Source organism: Lycorma delicatula, chromosome 1, assembly GCF_047948215.1.
Source record: "Lycorma delicatula isolate Av1 chromosome 1, ASM4794821v1, whole genome shotgun sequence".
Classification (NCBI taxonomy): Eukaryota; Metazoa; Arthropoda; class Insecta; order Hemiptera; family Fulgoridae; genus Lycorma; species Lycorma delicatula.
In genome coordinates this window covers 331,698,384-331,720,804 of record NC_134455.1, presented here as the reverse complement: position 1 = coordinate 331,720,804, position 22,421 = coordinate 331,698,384, and the positions used below count along the sequence as shown (strand labels likewise).

General features: G+C 32.0%; 1 protein-coding gene across 1 annotated transcript; it reads right to left on the bottom strand.

The window, feature by feature from the left end:
• Window positions 1-3,467: 3,467 nt before the first annotated feature.
• On the bottom strand, window positions 3,468-21,568 carry LOC142317887 (uncharacterized). The gene is made up of 5 exons (XM_075354428.1): window positions 21,488-21,568; window positions 6,781-6,983; window positions 6,242-6,615; window positions 5,125-5,486; window positions 3,468-4,057 (listed from the first exon to the last, which is right to left on the bottom strand). The coding sequence occupies exons 1-5, from the start codon at window positions 21,566-21,568 to the stop codon at window positions 3,881-3,883; spliced, it is 1,197 nt and encodes a 398-aa protein (XP_075210543.1). The 3' UTR covers window positions 3,468-3,880.
• Window positions 21,569-22,421: the final 853 nt, after the last annotated feature.

The window sequence follows — 22,421 nt, the reverse complement described above, 5'->3', positions numbered from 1 at the left end:
AAGTAAAATATAGGTCATTACTTCAACAAGTATATGAAAGTACCACAGGGAAGTGACACTGAAACCTTGTTTTATCTCAAAATCATATACCATTCATTGGTCTTCTTCTTACAACTGTCATTTATTTCTTATCCAAAGATAACAAACAGTTCAAAAAATTATTTACTAGAAGAATTGTAACAATTTTTTTTTTAACCTCTGGGACCACTTTTAAGTATTTGCCACAAAGGATGAGATGAATGATAGATAATATATGTAGCATGTGAAAATGCCATGCCTGACCTGGATACAATACTAATTTTTTTGTTTTTTTTTCCTTGCAATCATACACAATACTTTTAGGTTAGAACCTTATTATCCACCCATTGACATTTAACATTGTGAACCAATTAAAAATTGTCCAACCGATTTACATAGTTAAAAAATTTTAAACAATATTCATCTGATGATAAATTTTTAAATATCTGCTTGCTGTTTAAAGGGTGTTAAGTCCAAAATGAGGTTATTAAGAGTTACTATGAGTTTAGTTGATTATGTCAGTTTAAATGCGATATAGCCTAATTATAGGGTAGAGAGTGAGTGATAAATCCATGATTAGGTCAGAATAAATAATTGAGGGTACAGAGTGGTTAAGTGGTTAGTGAGTGGTTAAGGTAAGTGACTTAACCCACTATGTTAAGGTAACAAAACAAATTTTTCCTAATCACAAAATTACCTTCACAAAAACTCGTTAAATGGAGGCAAACTATAATTTATAAAATCTCAGATTTGACTTCTGAAGTAACTTTCAAATAGAGTTTGGTCCAAATTCTATTACAGAAGGTTATTTATTACCTTAAGTATACCTTAAGTACTATTTTCTTTTATTTTGTGAATATTAGAGCAGGGTGAATTATGGAGATAGTAAAAATGAAACAAGAAAATGTTTTAGAATCTGATGGTAAGCTCAGGTAAATTTAAAACCTAACCTATAAGGTTTAACCAACTTTGGTTATCCATTATAAAGAATAAATCAATTTAGAGCAACTCCCTTCCTAACAATTCTTTCTAGTTTAGATATAAAAATTACAAAGAAAAAATTGTATATTAGCCATATACTAACAATTATAAAATGTTACCCTTGTGTCTTTAATTTATGCCCTTGTGCTGTTTTAATTTATGAATAATTTAGGCTGGGAATATACGCTTAGTTATAAATCACAATATTTTTGTATTTAATACAAAAAATTTAAAAATTCCGAATTGTAACATTTAAAATTCATCCGGACCAAGCAGCTCCTGTAATTGAAGAAATTAATGTAAATGAAGGTGACCAAATCATGGTAATTTCTAACAAAGAGGGGAACTATAAGGAAATAAGTTTTAGAAAGTAGGAAAGCTTGGAGAGAAAGAAATTAGTCAACTTAATTGGGTATAAAAACAAAAAAGGTACAATTGTAAAACTGAGCAAGTCTGAAGCTCTTGGACCATGTAGTAAAATTGGGCAATGGATGATTATAATAGCAGTAAGAAGCTGTGCAAGAAGACTTGAGTCAGAAAATAAAAATATTCATTTTAGGGCTAGTTAGTATAAAATATAAGCGAATTTCTTAAGCCATTGCAAAGTGATTGTGTAAAAATATTTGTTTCTATTCACTATTCATTTTGACAACAGGTAAGAATACAAAAGAAATCTTTTTTCCTAGCCCCTGATGCCCCTACCATACCTACCCCCTGATGAGCTTTACCAGATATCACTTTTAAACCTGAGTATGACATCTAAGTTGCCTCTGCCCATGATGCCACCAGCGACATTGGTGTAATTACTAAAAATAACAATTCAATCCACATTTGTTCAACTGGTTCATATGTCTAAGTTTATTGAGGGCAGAAAAAGAATACGTAGCTGCTATATGTATTGTAGCATTACAATTACATTCCTGGCCAGATCATGGTTGCTGGAAGTTGATCATTATAGTAAATTCTTTCAGTAGGAGAGAAGTTCACTGGCTTCAAGACATCTCTTGATCCTTATCAACCATTCCAATGTATTTTAATGTAAGTTACATTAAACAGAACCAAACTTCAAATGTTTTCCTCTATAAAGACCCTAAGGACTTGGTCAAAAAGCAATAGATATTTACACAGTTGATTTCAAAGTGAAAATAATTTTCTATTTCATAGATTAAATCTAAAATAAAAAACCAAAATAATGGGTAAAAAGCCTATACTTTACTTTCTAAGGCATTCCAAGTGTCACATTACCTATCCTCCCTTATCCTAAAAATATGAGGAAGGATAGTAGTAACATTCCAAAATTAACAAGTATCCAGCTACTTATTTTTCTTAAAGCTTCCTGGTCAGCCTGCAATGGTAAGATTTACCCAACTTTATTGATAAATTCTTCATTTTTGGTCTTAAATCATTTATGATTTAAATATTTCTTTTCATTACATTCACAAAGTTCTATAAATATTTTTTCCCAAAGTAGAACTCTTCAGATGAAATTCTGATTTTGATGGGGAAAATTGAATTTTATCAGGCTGGTAAATTGAACCATATTCCAAGGTGATATATAGTACTTGAACTGTGTGCAAGATTTATTTCACCTGTAACTATACAGGAGAGTACTTCTAAAATCACTGGTTAATTTCATGCTTCATGAAATTATCCAGTGATTTTAGAAGTACTCTCCTATATAATTGCAAAATATGAAGGAATCATATTTTGTTGGATATTTTTTAAAATTTTTAATGATAAATGCCTTTAAAATAAGCAAGTAACAGTATAAAACATACTGAGAGACTGGAAGTTGCACAGTTCAATGTTTCAAATCTTATCAGATTTCACGGTTAATTTCCTCCTCTGCATACAATGTTAAATTTTTCCACATGATAAAATTTGTTGTACAGATTAAGCATATAATGCTCAATTTTTTTTACTAGTTTATTATGATTCTTACTATTTAGTTACAAATAACTATTTCATGTTATGTATAGTTGACTTTTTAAATTTATTTCTAGTGTATTAGTGCACCTAAACAATGTTGATGCAGAAAATAAATTTACATCATATGGCCAAAGTCCATATATGAAAAAAAAAATTTTTCACTTTTCAATAGTTAAAACTATTAAAACTTTTTTAATATCCCACTTGTTAATTACACAAGTAGATATGGAGGAATTCATAAATAAAATTAATTAAACTATGAAATTCTAATGAGTATTTCTTGCCAGCGAAAGAAAGTTCTGTATTTAAAATATGAATTATGTGTCAAGTATTTGTTTATTTCTTTACTATTTTATTTATTATATTCAAATTCCTTATTATCTGCTTTAACAATCCAATCTGCATCAAATTTTCTTTTTCTTTATAATCAATTTTTTATGCTTTCTTGCATTCAAATCTCAATCACTTCAACTGCATAACAACCTCCATACACATCTTTCATTAGAATTAGGAAACTTGGAAAAGGTTCAAATAATCAATTATGTTTCCCTTCTAAACTGTTTATTTTTACTTGATCCAAGCAACTCTCACACAGCACAATGATTTTGTATAGAAGCATGTAAAGGTAATATAATTAATAATGTTAACTAATGTAAGGATATATTAAAGCAAAAAGATATACCAAATCACCAACAAAATTTTAAATCAGTAAACAAATAACAGACAATCACATTTATAGAATTGAATGAAAGTTGAAATGACTGTGCCATAAAAGGTAAAAATGACTATTGATATATATGCAAATATATGCATCCTCCCTACATAATTACAAAATTAGTTTTTAATGAATCACTTTGTAAAATAAAAGAAAAATGTATTATAAAATAATGAATAAAACAATCATGATAATTAAAATATATAATATTAATGAAGGCCAGAAGAAAAGCAAAACTCAGTTATCATCAGCCATATCTATGATGTCTTGATTAATGGATAACACTTGTGAAATAAAACCATTGTCAGAGATAATCTGTGCCAAGATGTGTAAAAGGTTAGACAGTCCCATTTCTTTTAAGCCTAGTTGCTTGTTACAAAGTGTTATGCTTCGTGCGACTCCAGGATCCAAATTCTGAAAAAATTTAAATATTTTAATATCAATTTAAACATTATGTTGAGTTTGGCATGTTATTTAGTAGAATACAGTTCCCATCGATACAGCACCACAATTCAGTTTGTGCTTTCTCATCAGAATATTACATACTAAATTAAATTATAACAAAAAATACTTTGTAATAAAAATGAACTCTTCTTGTGAAATTATTTTTCCTGTACATCACTACTTTAAGTAACAGGAATGATGAAATTATTACTGTAGTATGTAAAAGAATTGAATCACTCCAGATTTAAATATTAACAGTAATGTTAACCAAAAGTTAACCATAAATTAAACATTTATCGGCTACAAATTAAAAATAAATCTTTTTGACTGAAGATTAAAGTAATTTAAAACATTTTGGCAAAAACACACATACCTACATATTGTATAGTAGAGATGTTAATATATAATATTGTAATATATATATAGGCCAGAAGAAAAGCAAAACTCTTATCAAGACATTTTAGATAAGGCTAACAGATAATACTTGTGAAGTAAAACCATTACCAAGAGAATCTGTGCAAAGACGTACTGAAGGTTCGACAGTTCCATTTTCAGATAGTATCTTCAAATGGTACTGAATTCAACTATTGAATAATTTGTCAACCTCTTGAAATTTTTATTCTTTTAAAATTTTTTATTTACATATTTGCAAATTCTGCTGCCCAATTCTGGACAACAGAAACAATTTCGACAATATAAGTAAATATGTTTTAATTAGTTAAAGAAATCAATACAAACTATGTGGTATACCACAAAAATTGATTTATTAGAGATTTATGGTTAAGTATATAACTGTATTACTGTTTTATATTTATAACATTTATATGTGTTTTTGATTTATATTTCCTGTAATATTTAATTTTATTAACACAGTGGTAGTACGTTAATGAATTATTAAAAAGAATATATATGTATTTAAAAAAAATAAATATATATGTACCATAAATATCAGCAGTAATATTACTGCCATTAGTGCTATATTCTAATTCCTAAAACTTGCATAAGCAAGAACAAAAAAAATACTGATTATTACTAACCGTGTCTGTGTTCTTGAACAAATTAAAATTCAGCTTTTCTCTCCTTTTGGATCCATTTTCTTGATAAAAGATGGTGAAGAAATTAGGACCAGATTCAGAGATGGGGAAATAGATACCAGCAGTGAGATGACCCTTTGTGTCACGTTGAAGTAAACTTCTGAAATTGTATACTAAATTTCGCCGCTCAGCAACATTAACAGCATTTTTAAAGGGTCTTTCAATATATATCACACTATGAGACATTTTTTCTGGAGACAGGCCTCGTTTTTCACGAACTCGCCAAATCACATATTTTTTACTCGGAGCAAAACTGTAGTTGTAATCTTTTTTAGAATCACCTTCTTTTGACTGCGTAAACCAACCTATAATTAAAAAACAAAAATTAGCATGTTTTTGTAAACTTCTCAATACTTTCCAATACAAACAAAAAGAAAGGCACCAGTACTGTTCAATTTTCCTGGCAGTAAGGGTACATTTAACTCATCTTCTGTTTTAACAGCATCATCCTATCATCTCTCAAGTCTTAACAGCATCAGTGCTCCATATTATATAGAATTAATCATGCCAAATTTTAAGATTTTTTTCGGCCAATCAATCTGCAGTTATTGACAAATAAATGCTATGTAAAATTGCAAGGGCGCACGCGCGCAGAGAGAGAGGGAAAAGTCATTTATATACACGAACAATCCAAATTTACTACTAGTTTTTTAGTATTTCAACATTTCACGACCCCTGGATCTCAAAAAAAAAAATAGGTGGGTGAAGTGTGCTTCTATTATCATACATCTGCCTTTAGTGTATACTATATTGCAACTACACCAGGAGAGGTAAACATTTTTGACAATTATTGTTTTCATTTTTATTTGCACCTTTTTGAACTGTTTTAAATAAGTTTTTTTTAAAATTCATAACCTATATATTAATATGAAAATCATCAAAGCTCTATAATATTGTATGACGTACAAAAGTACAACATTTTCAAGATTTAATAAGACAAACAGGAGAAAAGTTTGTAACTTTTGCAGATGATAGAGTAAATTGTACATGAAAAATGTTTTGTGTAGTGAATTAATCTGAAAATAATTGTGAAAAAAACCATAAAAATATATATGCGTACCTGTGTGAGGATACATTTCATCAGCCATGACAGTTACAACACGAGCTACATGGTAACCAGGATCAAGTAGCAGTATTCCAGGACGCCCTGCAATCAGAAGTTTGAGTGCAACTAGAACATGTTCCTTCTCTGTGGACCGTGGATCTGGATCTTCACTGACATACAGGTCTGCATTATCAACTGCTTCTTCACATGATACCAAATATAGAAGGTTTGACAAACCAGGAAATCTACTGTCTAAAGCTGATAATCTACGTAACAATTCAATTCCCAGACCTACACAAGTGTGGTGCTCCTCAGTTATTACTGGTTTGTAACCCCGGTAGAAATGTCTCAAGCTGGTTTCCCTACTCCTTTTATACGCCTGGTAGAACCTATTAAAACATTAAAAAGAATTGAAAAATGATAGGCATAAGATGTATCATGTTTTACCAGAGTTAAAGCATTAAAAATATTTAAAATTGTGTTCAGTAATGGTGAAACTAAATTATTTCAGTAACTGTAATTTTAATTCAATTAAAAAATAAAAGTTATTTTACCTGACAAAGTTGCCAACTGTATTATATTTGTGAGCACTGATTAGCTGTTGCACAGTCAACTCAACAGTCAATGCCAATTCTTCATAGGCCTCAACAGTAGGCAGGGTCAGGGCCACCCGAGGTGTATCCCATTGAGGGAGAGGAAGAGGGTGGTCTTGCGGCCACTCTCCCCCCAGCCCCCACTTTGCAGTTTCGGTCTCGAGTCAACTTGGCCATTCGCAGCCCCAGCGACCAACTGTTGGCACATAACCATTCTCATCCCTGCAGCAGCCAATGGCCTCCACAGGGGGTTCCGATATTAACAAATTTTTCTCTCGCTCTGCAAACAAAACAATTATTATTTCAAAAAAGATTATAAAATCAAACATAAGAGTGTTAAACGTGATTTCAAATACTATAAAAAATAAATATTTTTAAAAGCCATCATATGCAATGTAATTTATTATTAAAGTGACAAAGATTTCATCATTTTCTAAACTGACTGGTAGGATAGGCTACCAAGCATAAATTCCTAAGCCACAGCATCTGTTGTAATTTGGCTACTTTTCTTGGTTTTCAAAATTGCTTTCCATGCTTGTTATTTTCATAACTTGTTTTTTTGTCAAGATTGCTATCTTGAACAGCTTACTGAAGCCAAATTTTTTTTCAATTTTGTCAAAAAATATCTAAAGACAGCACTATTGACATTAAATTGTCATTAGTTATAAATGATAAATAGTAATAATATACAGTACTCTACAATGAATTTTCAAACTTTAATACCAGCTTTTCTGTCGTTTTTAACATCTAATGCCATATTACAATTTTTTTCCTTCCCATTTGCTAATGAATAAAGTAACTAAAATATTTTATTTACTACTGTTGCCAAGGCAACAATTTCTGCTTGCTGCATTCTAAAAATAAAATTTGTTTACTTCAGAGTAAATATAAATATTACACATAACATGACATACTGCACGATTATTTGTATTAATTCTTTACTTGTAAAATTAAAAGTTGTGAAATTCAGTATTGCAGGAATGTGGTAACTAAAAAAAAATATTAAATTAAAAACCTTTAATACATAATGTAAAAAAAAATCAGCTGTGAAGACAATAGTACATCCAGAGTAATCAGATGAGAATAGCTTTGTCTCAATATTGATCGTAAAAAAAAAACTCATCAGGTAGTTAATTTATAGCATAATACAACAGAAAAACAATTTAAGTGTACTGTTAGAGTAATTGTAAAACTTACATTTTTTCATGAGAATTTTGTACAGTAATTGTAAAATTGACATTTTATTTGAGAAAAGATTCTCAGGTCGTGTCAAAATAAAAGGTTTTAATTGTACGAATGGTAATCGGTCCACTCATGAAACCCCAAGGATAAAAATTATTTAATGCCAAGGAATGTCGGTTATCATAGAAATTTATTAATTTATGTAATACACAAACAATAAGGTAAGATTCCAGTAAGTAATAAACCCAAAATAAATTACTTTAAAAAAACTCGCTAGTCATTGGCCAGAAAAGTTAAATGGACGTTAAGACATAATAACTGGCTTGAAGTTTAATTACTTACAGAATAGGGATAATATAAAAAAGAAACTAATTAAAACCTACTTTATAACAGCTAACACAACATAGTATAATTTATTCATTCGGCAACGGTAATAAAATATTTTAAAATATCACGTAAAATAATTCAGAAGCCTCAGAACCAAGGATAAGGGTATAGCTAACTGTAAATTATTGTGTAGAACAAAACCTTTCCCTGCTTCAGATTTATACCTGAGGTTTTTACAAAAGAATGAGTCATCGGAATAACAGGAAATGAGTAATTCGTACTTTGATTAGTTATCAAATAAATTCATTTAGGTATTATTGTTTTTGTAATAATCAAAAATATACTAATTATATTGCTCATAATTATTGAACCAGAATATTCATTTTTCTTATTTCGTGGAAAATACGAAGCGGAAAACCGTATTAGTAAATATTAATACCTCAAGTGAACATGAACAAGGAATTAATTTTTTTATGAATACTCTGCAACGTATCAACAAACTCGATATAGCCGACGTTTATATTTCATGTTTACAATAATAATCATCACGAAAGATATACCTTTTCTTGGAATTAAACCAAATGCGCGTGTATATTGCGCATGGCAAAATTTTGAACTTGCGCCAATTAAAGCTCAAAGCAATTCAAATTCCAAATTAAAACAAAGATTTGTCTATTTACGAATGCTAGTTGAGCTGATCTGAATGTTGCGTTGTACATGTACAATGCACATTCTTCAAAGCGTTATTATCCAAGAAGAAAAAATAAATTAAATGTTGATGGAAATAAAAACGGTTTACTAATTATTTATATAAAGATCATATAATGTTTGAACTGTGCCAAGAAGCATTTTATTTTAATAATTTTAGAACTCCCAACTTTAAGAAAATCATTCGAATATATTTATTAACCTAAGAAATTAAGTGCTACAAGAATTGTTTGTATTCCTTAAAAAAAATTGTTTACTTTTATGATACAGTTTTTCTGTTTAGCCTCCGGAACCACCGTAAGGTATTACTTCAGAGGATGATATGATGAATCTGAATGAAGTGTTGTAGTCTTGTACAGTCTCAGGTCGACCATTCCTGAGATGTGGTTAATTGAAACCCAACCACCAAAAGACACTGGTATCCACGATCTAGTATTCAAAAAAATAAGTCAAACGGTAAAATAGGGGAGGCTAGACGTCTCTTGAAAGAAAAAAACACGAATACATTTTAACATGGACGAATCACGTTATACATTTATAAAAACTTGTTTTTTTAACAAGAAAGTTTTCTTTTGCTTTTAAAATAAAAACTATTTAAAACATTTGTAATGCAGTGACAATTGTCTTAATTGTAATAATTAATCTTTAACGTTTCCCTTTTTTATAATTAATTCTACGAACCACTTTGTTTTTTACAATACGATAACATATATATATATAATTATTTTTTATCTCTAAGCTAGGGTGTACAATTTGATTCACTGATTTACTTTTAAAAACTGATAGTTCGGTAACTGTAAATATCCAAATTATAAAAAATAAAATTAGGTTATAACCAACCGGAAATAACAAACTAAAACAGGTTATTACAGACCTATTACCTAATATTGTTATCCGTTACATTTACTTCAGCAAACGCATACGGACAAAAAAGAATTCGAATATTATAAAACGTAATTCACAACAGTAAACAATATATTAATATCATATTCTTTGATTAGTAATTCTGTAATAAAGGGAGAAACCCAAATAATACGATTCGTGAGTTGTGAAATCTGTTCAATGCCACGAGGTCTTTTTCACTGACGTCATGCAATCACCATTTACTGAAGTACAGTCAGGTTAAAAAAATTACGTATGATGTAATTGGTACTGCTCCTAATAAAAAATATACATTATTACTCGAAACAAGAAAAAAATAAAATTATATCTGTTTGCAACTTACCCATAAACCAGTTACCGCTCGATGTAGAAAACTCTCCTCCTCCTTAACCTAGCTTAATAATCCAAACTTCTTTTTGACTGACGATCACTAGCTCTAGTATGAGTATTTATAGCAGTTGTGTCTGTATAACTCCCCACCAGTCCCCCACCAGAGTTTAATTACCACACCGTAAAGTCCGAGGATGATATTGTAACCTCATGATTGACACCTGATAACAATAATGCCACTCGACTCTTCCACCACAGTTAACAGAATGGCGGAGACCAAATTGCGTCACAATCAATATACAACAACTCTCACGCGCAAGCGGCTCTAAACACACGTGAGCAGTGAGCACGAGCAGCCCTTGTCGATCTAACGCTACGCGGTCACCCCTCTCTGAAACACGACTAACTTACAAATAGTTAACACTGGTCTGGTACAAGCTGTGAAAAGAACTATCAATGCACATCCGGCACATTGTCCGTACCAGTAAGAGCAACCTATTTTTTATGATTAAAAAATAATAATTTTAACGCTTCGATTCTGATATATTCGGCAAAAATGTACTATATTATCGGTGTATCTCAGAATATAACTCGTATGTAAGCGATAACGTGAAAATGTGCCTATTTTTGTTTTTTAATAATTTCAATAAATCTACTTTGTAAATTGTATTGAGGGCACGGATTATAATACTGATAATCAATGAATATATTGAGCTTATCACTAATAAACAGTTCACCGATTAAAATTTAACGCATTACTGTATTAATTCCAACAAAGTGAAATTATTTTTACCGACAATTTAATTCGATAAAAGTACTCGGACTGTGAGAAAGAACAAAGAAATAAATCAAATTAAATAATTGTTTCTTAAGAGATGAACTATTTCACGTGTAACGTAACTTAAAAGATTTGTGAATTTATGTTATAAAAAAAATGCCAGTAAGATTAATAATTTACTATTAATCCAATTTGTATCGTATTCATGTATTTCTTATATGAAATATACGAGTATAATTTATTTCACACGTTGTCAGAATAATATTTAAAGAAGTTTAGTACTTGGCCGGAAGTGTGTTTAGTATTCTTTTACGCTTATATAAATCATATATGGTCCTGAGTTTTCATTTCATTGTTTTTTACTCCCATCATCCGATTCTTGAACAGAATAAATTCTGTAAAGATTCTTCTTCCTCTACTCTTCAACCAGGTTTTCTTTAAAACATTTATTTCATTACACATTTAATCGTTTCATTTTATCTTTTAAACGCTTATTCTAATACGGCTTATTGATTTCCATAAATGTCATGTCGGTAGTTTTCTTCCTACGTTCCACGGATAAATTGGAGGGGTAAAATAGCTTTTTTTTTAGTACGTTTTCTGATACCCCACCGGTTTGGTCTAGCGGAGAACTCGTCTTCACAAATCACCTGATTTCGAAGTCCAGATTTAAGGTTCAAATTCCAGTAGAGGCAGTTACTTTTATACAGATTTGAATACTTGATCGTGGATACTGGTTTTCTTTGGTGGTTGGGTTTCAATTAATCACACATCTCAGGAACGGTCGACGTGAGACTGTACTTCATTTACATTCACACATCCTCATACATCATCATCTTCTGATGTAATACCTTACGGTAGTTCTGGAGGTTAAAAAGAAAAAGAGAGAATATGTTTTTCGATACTGAACCCGTCTTCATCTAGTACATTCATTACACGATAGGTCTCATATTTATTGCTCTTCATATTTTGGGCAGAATTATTTAATAATAGTCAGATGCCACAAAAAACTTACCGTTTCAGAGTTTCATTATGCTCGATTTATTTCAGCCAAAAATAACTACACCGTCACACTAAATTTCAATATGAAGGAGATTACAAAGAATAAAATTTTGTGAGTCATTCAAGTCAGATAAAGGGCCAAAAAATTCATCAAAAGTCCAATTACTGTCAATGATCCGAACAGAGTTATTATCGACTGTTTTTTGCGAGTAACTTTTCTTCTTGTTTTTCCTAAATTTAATTATAAAATTAAAAAAATAGTGAAAAATGACTATCACAACTAACATGAAGACAAAAATTAAATATAATTTGAGATTATATTTATTTCAATATATATAATGAAAAATGCCATGATATTGATAATATAACGTTACATTTTAACGTGCAGGCACACGATTCAGTATACTGTAGCCCAGTGTTTTTCAGCCTGTGGGGCGCGTCCCCTAGGGGCCACGAGCATATCGAAAAGAAAATATTAAAAAAAATTTTAATTTACTGAAAGGAATGCAAAACAAAATACATTCTGACATAATAAATAATAAAATACACATTTATACCAATATAATACACTTATAAATAGGGTTGTATCAGTACTGCACAATGTGTTTAATAATTAACTTATCAATACTAAATTAAAAACAAGTTTAATAATTACAGTGATAGGCAAAAAAAATTTTTAATGTTTCTCTAAGTGTGATACCATTTCTTGAATCGCTTTATGCGTACATTACAGATCTGTAAATACAATTTTTCTATCACCCTTAGTTTTGAATAAATTACGTTTAAAAAAAATTAGGGAAAACATAGTTGAAATCTGTAAAATTTTTAATTTTGTATGGGCTATACCTGTGTTGGAATGATTTCGCTGATGCTTTTCTTTTATAAATAGCCTTAGGCGCATCCCGAATTAATATCCAATAGTAATCGGCTAGCATGTTAGTATTCCGTTTATCTTTATAGCGGCTTTCCATCACCGAAATGTCTTTTTGGAAACGTTCACCGTGTTCATCACTTACGTCTCCGAGGTTGTCCGGGAAAAACTCCAGATGTGAGTGGAGGAAACATATTTTCAAAGAGATATTACATCCCATAGCTCTGCATGAAGTAAGAAGTTGATCAACAATATCGTGGTAATTGTCACATTTTTGTTTGCCGATAAAGATTTTGCAAACGTCTTTCAATGAAGCCTAAGTTGCACTTTCTACACTATTTTACATCGAGTTAAATATATCATTTTTGACGAACTTATTTGAGAACCAAAAAATATTCCTTCTTTAATTTTTCCTTCACTTATATTTGGAAATTTCTGTCTGATGTACAAAAATCCGGGACTATCCTTCTTCATTGCTTTTACAAAATGTTTCATTAATCCTAGCTTGATATGGAAAGGGAATAAAAATATTTTTTTGGGTTCATGAATAATATTATGATATTATTATATCATGAATATTTTTCCCATTTGGAGTTAAGTTGTCTCGTTTCTTCCACTCTTTGGTAAAATAATGTTTATTCCTAGCTCGGTTGTCCCATTCGCAAAGAAAACACATGTACTTAGTATAGCCTAACTGCATGCCTAACAAAATAGCTATAACTTTTAAATCGCCACATATGTTCCAGCTTTGTTTTTTATAATTTATTTTTTCAAGAATGTCTTTCAAATTAATACCATAAGCGATTGGTATTGAAGGGTATTTGTTACCGTTGTGTACTAGAACCACTTTTAAACTATACTTGGACGAATTTATGAAAAGGTGCCAGTCCTCAGTTTATGAATTTGTCTTAAGTGCAACATAAGCTCATCAATATTTGTGCAATAAACCCAATTATTTTCATCAATAAAGTACTGAGAAAGTTCTTTTGTTCGGTTTCGAAAGCCCGAAACTGTTGTCTTTTTCTGAAGTAAATTCCAACCTTGCAGTCTTGATTCTAACAGTTCAGCTTGACTTTTTTATAAATTTAAATCCCTAACCAAGTCATTTAATTCACTTTGCGATATAAGATGTGGCTTGTTGGAAGATAATTCAAAATCAAAACCATTGTTATCTTGTTCAGTACTGCCTAATTCTTCATCGCTGTTTTCACAAACATACATTCACAGGTGGCTCAGGAACTGGAATAATTTCACTGTGAGGTACAGACCTGATTGCAGCTTGCAATGAAGGATATTTTACAGTATCTTAAGATTTTTTAGAAATTCCAGACATACTTGTTAAACAAAAGTAACAATCGGTTATATGATCCTTTAATTCACGCCAAAACATGGATACACTAAATGGCAAAGCCTTCCTTGTACCTTTCAGCCATCCTCTTAAATACGACGGTTATCTTTTTCAAGGTCCGATCGGTCACGAAATTAAAACCACAGTGAAAATAAAAAATGTTTTATTTGTAACAAGTACTTACATAGTTACGCTATTTCTCTACATAGTCGCCACTCCGATAGCGTGGTACCTACTTTTCAATATCCTCGTGATAGAACGGAGCCGCCTGTGTTTTCAGCCATGTTTCTACGCTGGTCTGCAGCTCGATGTCTGTGCTAAAATGTTATCCCCCTAGCCATCGTTTCATGTGAGCAAAGAGGTGAAAATCGGATGGAGCCAAGTCCGGGCTGTATGGTGGGTGATCAAACACTTCCCAACGAAAACGCTGCAGGAGTTTCTTTGTTACAGCTGCAGCGTGCGGCCGAGCATTGTCATGGAGAAAGACAATACCTGATGACAACATTCTTCTCCGCTAATCTGAATTGCCCTTCGTAGACGTTGAAGAGTCACGCAGTATGAGGCTGCAGTGATGATTGTGTCACATTCCATGAATTCCACCAAGAGAACTCCATTTCGGTCCCAGAACACAGTAGCCATACACTTTCTGCTGGAGAAGGTTCGCTTGAACTTCTTTGGTTTACTGGGAGAATGAGAATGTATCCACTGTTTGGATTGTTCTTTTGTTTCTTAAGTTTCGAAATGGACCCATGTCTCGTCCCCTGTGACAATTTTGTTCAAAAAATTTTTTCCTTCATTCTGGTAGCGCAGGAGAAACGTTAGGGAGGCGTCCATTCTCATTGTTTTGAGATGGTCGGACAGCATCTTGGGAACTCATCTCGCACACAGTTTGCGGTACTGAAGTTTCTCACTCACAATGGTGTAGAAAGCTACCCTTGAAATTTCAGGAAACGAATCACTCAATACAGAAATTGTGAACTGACGATTTTCTCAAATTGCCTCATCCACTCGCTCAACGAGATCATCGGTTGACACTCGCTTCCTTCCCTGACCGCCTGCATCATGAACATCTGTACGTCCTGCTTGAAGTTCCTGCACCATTGTCGCACTTTGCTGTCACTCATTCAAGTTTCACCGTACATATTACTCATTCGTCGATGAATTTCAGCCGCATTACACCCCTCAGCCCGAATTACCGCACGCACTTCACACTTGGCGGGAGATGCTATTGTTGAAGATATGTTTACGTGCTAGCTGCGTGTTCAGAACTAAACGAAGTGACGCGGTGTGATTGAAGGCCATACTAGAGACCTTGCGCAACACATATGCGCAAAGGTTCATCCGATTTTTGCGCGTGTCTTGCAGAGCAAAGTTTTTCGAAGGAACGTTTAATATTAGAAATAAACACTCAGTCCTGTTTCTATATTTAGCTTAGATCTATATTTTGTCTTCAAAGTAGCCACTGCAGAAAATCCGGTTTCGTAAAGGTAGGATGTTGAAATTGGTAATAGTATATGAAATGCTCTTGTTTTCAGTGTAGAAAAGTCATCATCCACCCCTGACCAAATTTCAAAGAGTGATTTATTACTAAATTGTCTTTTGCTTTCACCACTTGCCGTGAAATCTATGTAAGCCTTTTCTTCGGCAGTTGAGAGCCCTTCGGGAGTATTTTGAAATGGATCCCTAACCCACTTGTAACGTGCTACCAAGTTGTCGTCAGCAAGAAAATACTTTTTAAGATTCTTTGCCAGCTTAGCTAAATGATTTTTAGTGGTTACAAAAACAACTTTTACATGTTGTTCTTCAACCTTATGAGTTTTAACACATTCATCTACGTTTGCAAACATTTTTAACTTTTTTTGGTTTAAATTTCTGCTCCACAATTCCAGTTTTTACAAAAAGCATTAATTTTCAATTCCATTACCGCCTCGAAAGTTCTCGACTTCCGGTCGGTTTTCCTCTTCTAGAAAAATGACGATTTCATCTCTTCACAATCACACTGCAAATATTTTCCCACGTGATAACCATCTTGCCTCGCAATAAAATTATAACGATGAATGTACTGTACCCATATCTTTACAAAGTGCAGAAAAGAGTCTTGATTTTAGGGGTCTCATTTTTGTATAATTTACTACGGTTGCAACCATCGTTAGCACAATATTCAGACCACGACTCATTTCTTTGGAACCCAGAACGTCTCTGTGGATCATGCAATGTGTTCTAACATACTGTGATTTTTGTTTCAAAAGTGTTTTATACTTTGGAATCTTCCAGACATTGAACGAGCACCATCGGTGCATATTTCGACGCAATTTTTCCACTCTACGTTTGCCTCGATTATAGCGGCATTTAAAATAGCAAATATTGCGAGTGCTGTTGCTTTGAGTTCTATTAGTTTGTAGAAAAGTAGTTCTGCTATTGCTAGCATACCATCACAAAATCGAACATAGGCGATGAAATGACCATCGTTATTGCTATCTGTTGCCTCATCAAGCTGAATTAAAAACAATTTGTCAGGCAACTTCCCGAAAAGCTGATGCTGTACATCTTCAGATTCGACGGGCAATAGTATCATTTGATAGAGCCATGAACTACAATTGTTTGGCGAAATTATTACATAGTTTTTACAATCTCAATTGCAGCTGGTAAAATAAGCTCTTCACCAATTTACGTCTGGCTATTTTACATGAAACTTTGTAAGAGGCAAATAAAGCTTTTTCATTCACAAAGTTTTTTTTTTTTAATGATGTTTGCTTTTCATAAGACTTTAATTTTAATCCGAAGAATTCTCGGGGGTTTGAACAAATGACACACAGAGTCCTTTCTTCTTCATTTACTTCAGTACTGGTAAATCCAAAATTTAAGCATTCTTGATTTTATTTTTGGAACCGCGCTCGTCTGTGCAATTGTTGATGCTTCACTATCGTCTAGTGCTGGCTTAAAAATTTATCCACGATTTTGCATAAATCTACTGCGGTGAATATTAAATATAGTGAATTGCAGTTAATTCGCAAATTACAACGTACGCATTCACGATAGATAATAGCGATAGAAGGATCGACTAGACTGAGACTGGCTGAAATTGAACTAGTTGCAGCATTTATACACTTTTACGCAGACGTTCCAGAATGTTCGAGACAAATCGGAATTTCTCTTGAACCCGCGAGAATGTCCGATATGGTGGAAGTAAGACAGAGAGCAATAGAGAGGCATCGATTCTGGTTTCGTCAATGCAGCGGATCGGTGTTGCCAAATATCAATAAATTTACTTATTCTCGGTAATTTTTAAGGTTTGTAATTAAGAACGTAGTGTAATTTTAGCGTCAAAAATACATTATTATTGTATACATTATTACTGTATGTGATGGGGGGGCGTGAAGAGAATTATGTTTGAAAACTGGGTCGCAAATACTGAAAGGTTGAGAAACGCTACTATACCCTGTGATTGTACATTGAAGTATTAATATTTTAGAAAATTGTATAACAGAAAGTTAAATATCTTACTCGAGAGTAAGGATAAAATTATTTGTTAGGAAAAAAGAAAACCCGAATGTATTGTTATCACAAGAAAGTTTGGACTATTGTCCAAAACTCATTAAATTCATTCTTTATAATAAGGAAGAAAAGAATAATGTAATAAATATGACTACATCATGTCAAATAATACAATAGCTCTAAAGAATTTTTTATAATTCTTATTAACCGTGCCTGATTATTAAAATAGATATAATTTTCAAATGTTCGTAGAAATTTCCCCTTCAATTTTTAAATGCATTTTTAGAAACAAAAATCGTGAGATAACCATGAGTATACACATGTTTATCAGTAACTCAAGATAGTGAACGCTTTGTGATGGTGAACTCCATCGAGAAGATTGCAGCCTATATGATCAAATCGATTCAAAGTACCTTACTTACGTAAGTAAGTAACTTACTTTAATTAAGTTATGCACAAGGAAGAGATATTTTTGCAATTTAAAGAAATTTAATTTTCATCTTTCGAATATTTTTTCAAAATAACATCCTGAGAAGGTGGGAAATTTCATGTTTATGAAATTTCACAAAGAATTTCCTCAAAAGTTATATCCAGTTTTTTAGACTTTGGTTTTGATTTTTCCGAACTTTTTTTTTTGCTTTTTTTGTTTAAATGTATCCTAAACTATCGAATAAATATTAAAAATTATTATTATAATACTCTTATATAAATATTATTATTATAACTTTATTTATTTATTTATTTTTTTTTTTTGGAAGACTTAACCTAAAATTCATCCTGTAACTTTTATAAAACGTTCCTTTCTTCAAAATGAGCGAATATACACAAACAAGGATAGTTGAACTAATTTGTTTTACTTCTGTAAAAATTTGATAAATATTGTGAACGTGTACTGATAAAGCTTATTGTATCTCTTTATTGCCTGTACAGAAAGCAAAAAAAAAAATACCTTTTATATAACAAAAAAAGACGACTTTTCAACAACGAAACTTTAAAAGACAATACAACTATTGCTTGTTTACAACAATAACACTTTTTATTTGGCTACAGAGGCATCTTCAAAAAAAGGTACGTCTACTTAACTTACCTAATAGATCTTGAAGAAACCTTATTAAGTCAAACTTTCGGAAAATATCTCCTACAAATGCAGGAGACAAATTTTTTTTATTAATTGTTGCACCTTGAAAATTATTGACGAAAATTACGTCTTGACTTGCGTATCACAAACAACTTTTATTACCGAAAGGAAGACAGAATAAACCTTCAAATTTGCAGAATCTTTGTCGTACCTGTTTTGCAAAAAAATTTATTTTGTACAATCGCTTTTAGCTCTGCACCATTGTATATTCGTAGTGGCAGAAGGTGGAACAAGTGGGCTTTTATATTACCAGAATAAGGTATGCATTATTTAGCGGGAGTATTTATTAAATAACGAAGTCGCTCCGCAAGAAATTACTAGACGATTTAAGGAAAAGTAAAAATAAATAAAGAATCACGATTCTGATTCCAAAGTTATCTTAAAATTAAGCATCACGACGATGTTCATAAAGAGTTTTTATTTTTATTTTATACAGCCCGAGTCTGATCTACATACGAACTGTACACAAAGTTGTTTAAGAAACGAAGACGCTTCAGCATTAGCAGTCGACCAAGACTGTTCGAAATTACTAGACAGTTCGAAAGCTTGTTTGATATGAGTCATCGATATTAAACGATAATGAACTTAATACTTGGTAAACATTGACAGCAAAAGAATTCGGGAAAGCTAGGAAATATAAAAAAAAATGTAGAATAGATTCTCAAACAGATTTCGGCCTCGAAAGATATCTAAAAGCAGCAAAACCGTTCAAGAAATAACAAATTGTAGTTAATGCGATATAATACATTATTCGAAATATATTATTTATTATGTTAAATGTATTATTTGAAATGCATTTCTATATATTTCAAGGGAGAAGGTTGAAACTGTATTAATGCAAACGTTGATGAAGATACGAAATACAGCTTTTATAAATTAAGTTACTACTAAGTTAAAAGTAGCAAAAGGATTGTTGAACGAGAATTGTAGTAAAGTCGAAAATAATGACAGGAAGAGTAGTTGTAGCATATATTCGTGATGTACAGTATGTACGGATGTACACTTTTAATTAATTGTAATGGGTGAAAACCAGAAAGGTTATTTGACACCAGTACAGAAAAAAAAGAAATTAAAAAATTTTTAGGTGCAAAAAAAATTTAATATACAATAAACTGCAACTAGTACATGAAGAGGTTGGAAAAGATCTAACAAGAAAAAAGGAATAACTCTCTTTTGAGACTTGTAAAACTGAACAGAGAAATGTGTAATGAAGAGAACGATCAAATTAAAAACATATTTACAATAAATATTCAATTCTACACGTCTCATAAGCAATATCCAGAAAGTACATCTTATAAGTAAGGAGGGTTCCGATAAAATTTTATACTTATGGACATTGAAATGCATTTGGTATGTGATTTTTAATTGTAATTATGAAAAATAGTTTCTTTTTTTCACAAAATAGCCTAGAAAAATAACGTTAATAAATAAAAAAGTGTGAACATTAATGATAAGTTGGAAAAAGTAGGCTGCAAACAATTTTGCGAGATTTTAAATAAATAATTACATCTGGTCACTAATTTAGAAATTATCATTTATATTCTTTAAAATTTTTGTCAGTAAACCGACTTTCAAGATACTCAGTATATGATATGAAACTAATTCAGACGTGAATGTAAAGGGAATGAAAGGGTAATCGTCGGAATAGATGAAAAATATTAACCTAAACACCGGCATTTCTGCACTTCAGTTTAAAATTGTGCCATAACGCCGCATAACGTCTACAAGAGAACGTGACGAGTCATCATTTGCAGTTATCTAGGGAAGTACATAGGACTCACCAGGATGGTCTAGTGGTGAACGTTTCTTCCCAAATCAGGATTTCGGGATTTGAATACTAGATCGTGGATACCGGTGTTCTTTGGTGGTAGGGTTTCAATTAACCACACATCTCAGGAATGGTCGAACTGAGACTGTACAAGACTACAACTTCATTTACTACATTCATACATATCATCCTCATTCATCCTCTGAAGTATTATCTTAACGGTAATTACCGGAGGCTAAACAGGAAAAAGAAAGGGAAGTATATAGGAGCATCGAGAGATCCACGTATTAATTTTGTGTTTTGCAAGCGTAAATAGCAAAGTACAACTTGTGATCATCTGATACTGGCAGTTTTTATATTATTTTATTATTAATACTTCTATACTAAGGTGGTGTTAACCTTGGACGTGATACTACTTTTACTTTTATGAGAAAGATAAACATCGATGGAATGATAGGTGAAAAATGCCAGAACTTTAACAGAAATCGAATCCAAGATCGGCTAATATAAAAGCCAGCATACTAATCATCGTATCAACCGGCCGAGCATTACTAATGCTTTGCAACTTGAATTTAACAACTAACCTTCATTCTGGAACTCCGCTTTCAACCGATGTTTCATCAATCACATGTAATCAGAATCGACTACACAGCCAGCAAAGGTGGGTAAAATACTAACTTCTTTTACAAAAAAAAAAAAAAACAGATAAAGCCGCAGCTTTTTCTATCTCGTTTATCTTCTGGAATTCCTTGCGGCAGGAAATCCACCAGAAGCCGACACACTCGCTACTACAGTTGCTAAGAACCGTATTGACGTCTAAAATTTACGGTAGTAAATACGTCAACTGAAGCTTGAAGAGCAGTAACTAAATCACAGCTAACTGGAGCATGACGTTTTCCATCAGCTACGTGATATAACATTATGAATAGCATTGATCAGTAAATTATACCGACCCGTTGAGGGAAAGACCGGACACGTTAAAACTTGGAAGCCTGAATCACACGTTATTATTTTTACAGCACTTCTAAGACTTAGTATCCAGACTTAGTTCTGACGATCAGTAACAGAAATATAACTCAACACTTAGAAGCCCGCTAATTAATAGTTACATTATTGCGCTACAACCCTGGTCAGACTTAATGACAGGCTTTGTTTCTATCTAATAAGTATAAATACTTGACACATACGTAGAAGTTTGTAGTTTTAGTATGTCGAGATAAGTCTAGTTAAAAAAACGGCGTTTGTTTTGTGAAGTAGCTGAGATAGGCAGATGTTAGATGCTTCATGAGGACTCTTCGCAATAATTTGAATTTCCTAATATTCACATGCCTTATTTACATTCACAGCGGATTATAGTTAAAATAGAGAATGATCAATTAAAGAGACTATTTTCTTATTCAAAGTGGCAACAGTAGTTTATGTAGGAGTAAAATGAATTTCACTCCAGGCTGTTTCACAATAGGGAAATCATATTCCAGTGATGTTGATTATCATAACGAATTAAATGACAGAAACTATTAAAATTATTGTTGGATAATCTAATTTCTAGATTACTTACTTTCTAACTCCTAGACGCTAGAAACTGATGTGACCTCTGGCTTCTCAAACATAGTTCCGCCATTTATCTCGATCCTATGCCTGTATTCTCCAATTGAAAACACCAAGCGTCCTCAAGTCATGCTCACAGTAGTACACAGAGCATAGATTTGACAATATTGAGTAGTCCAAAGTGGATAGCTGAGACTAGTTTACATACTGGCACTTCGTTACTCA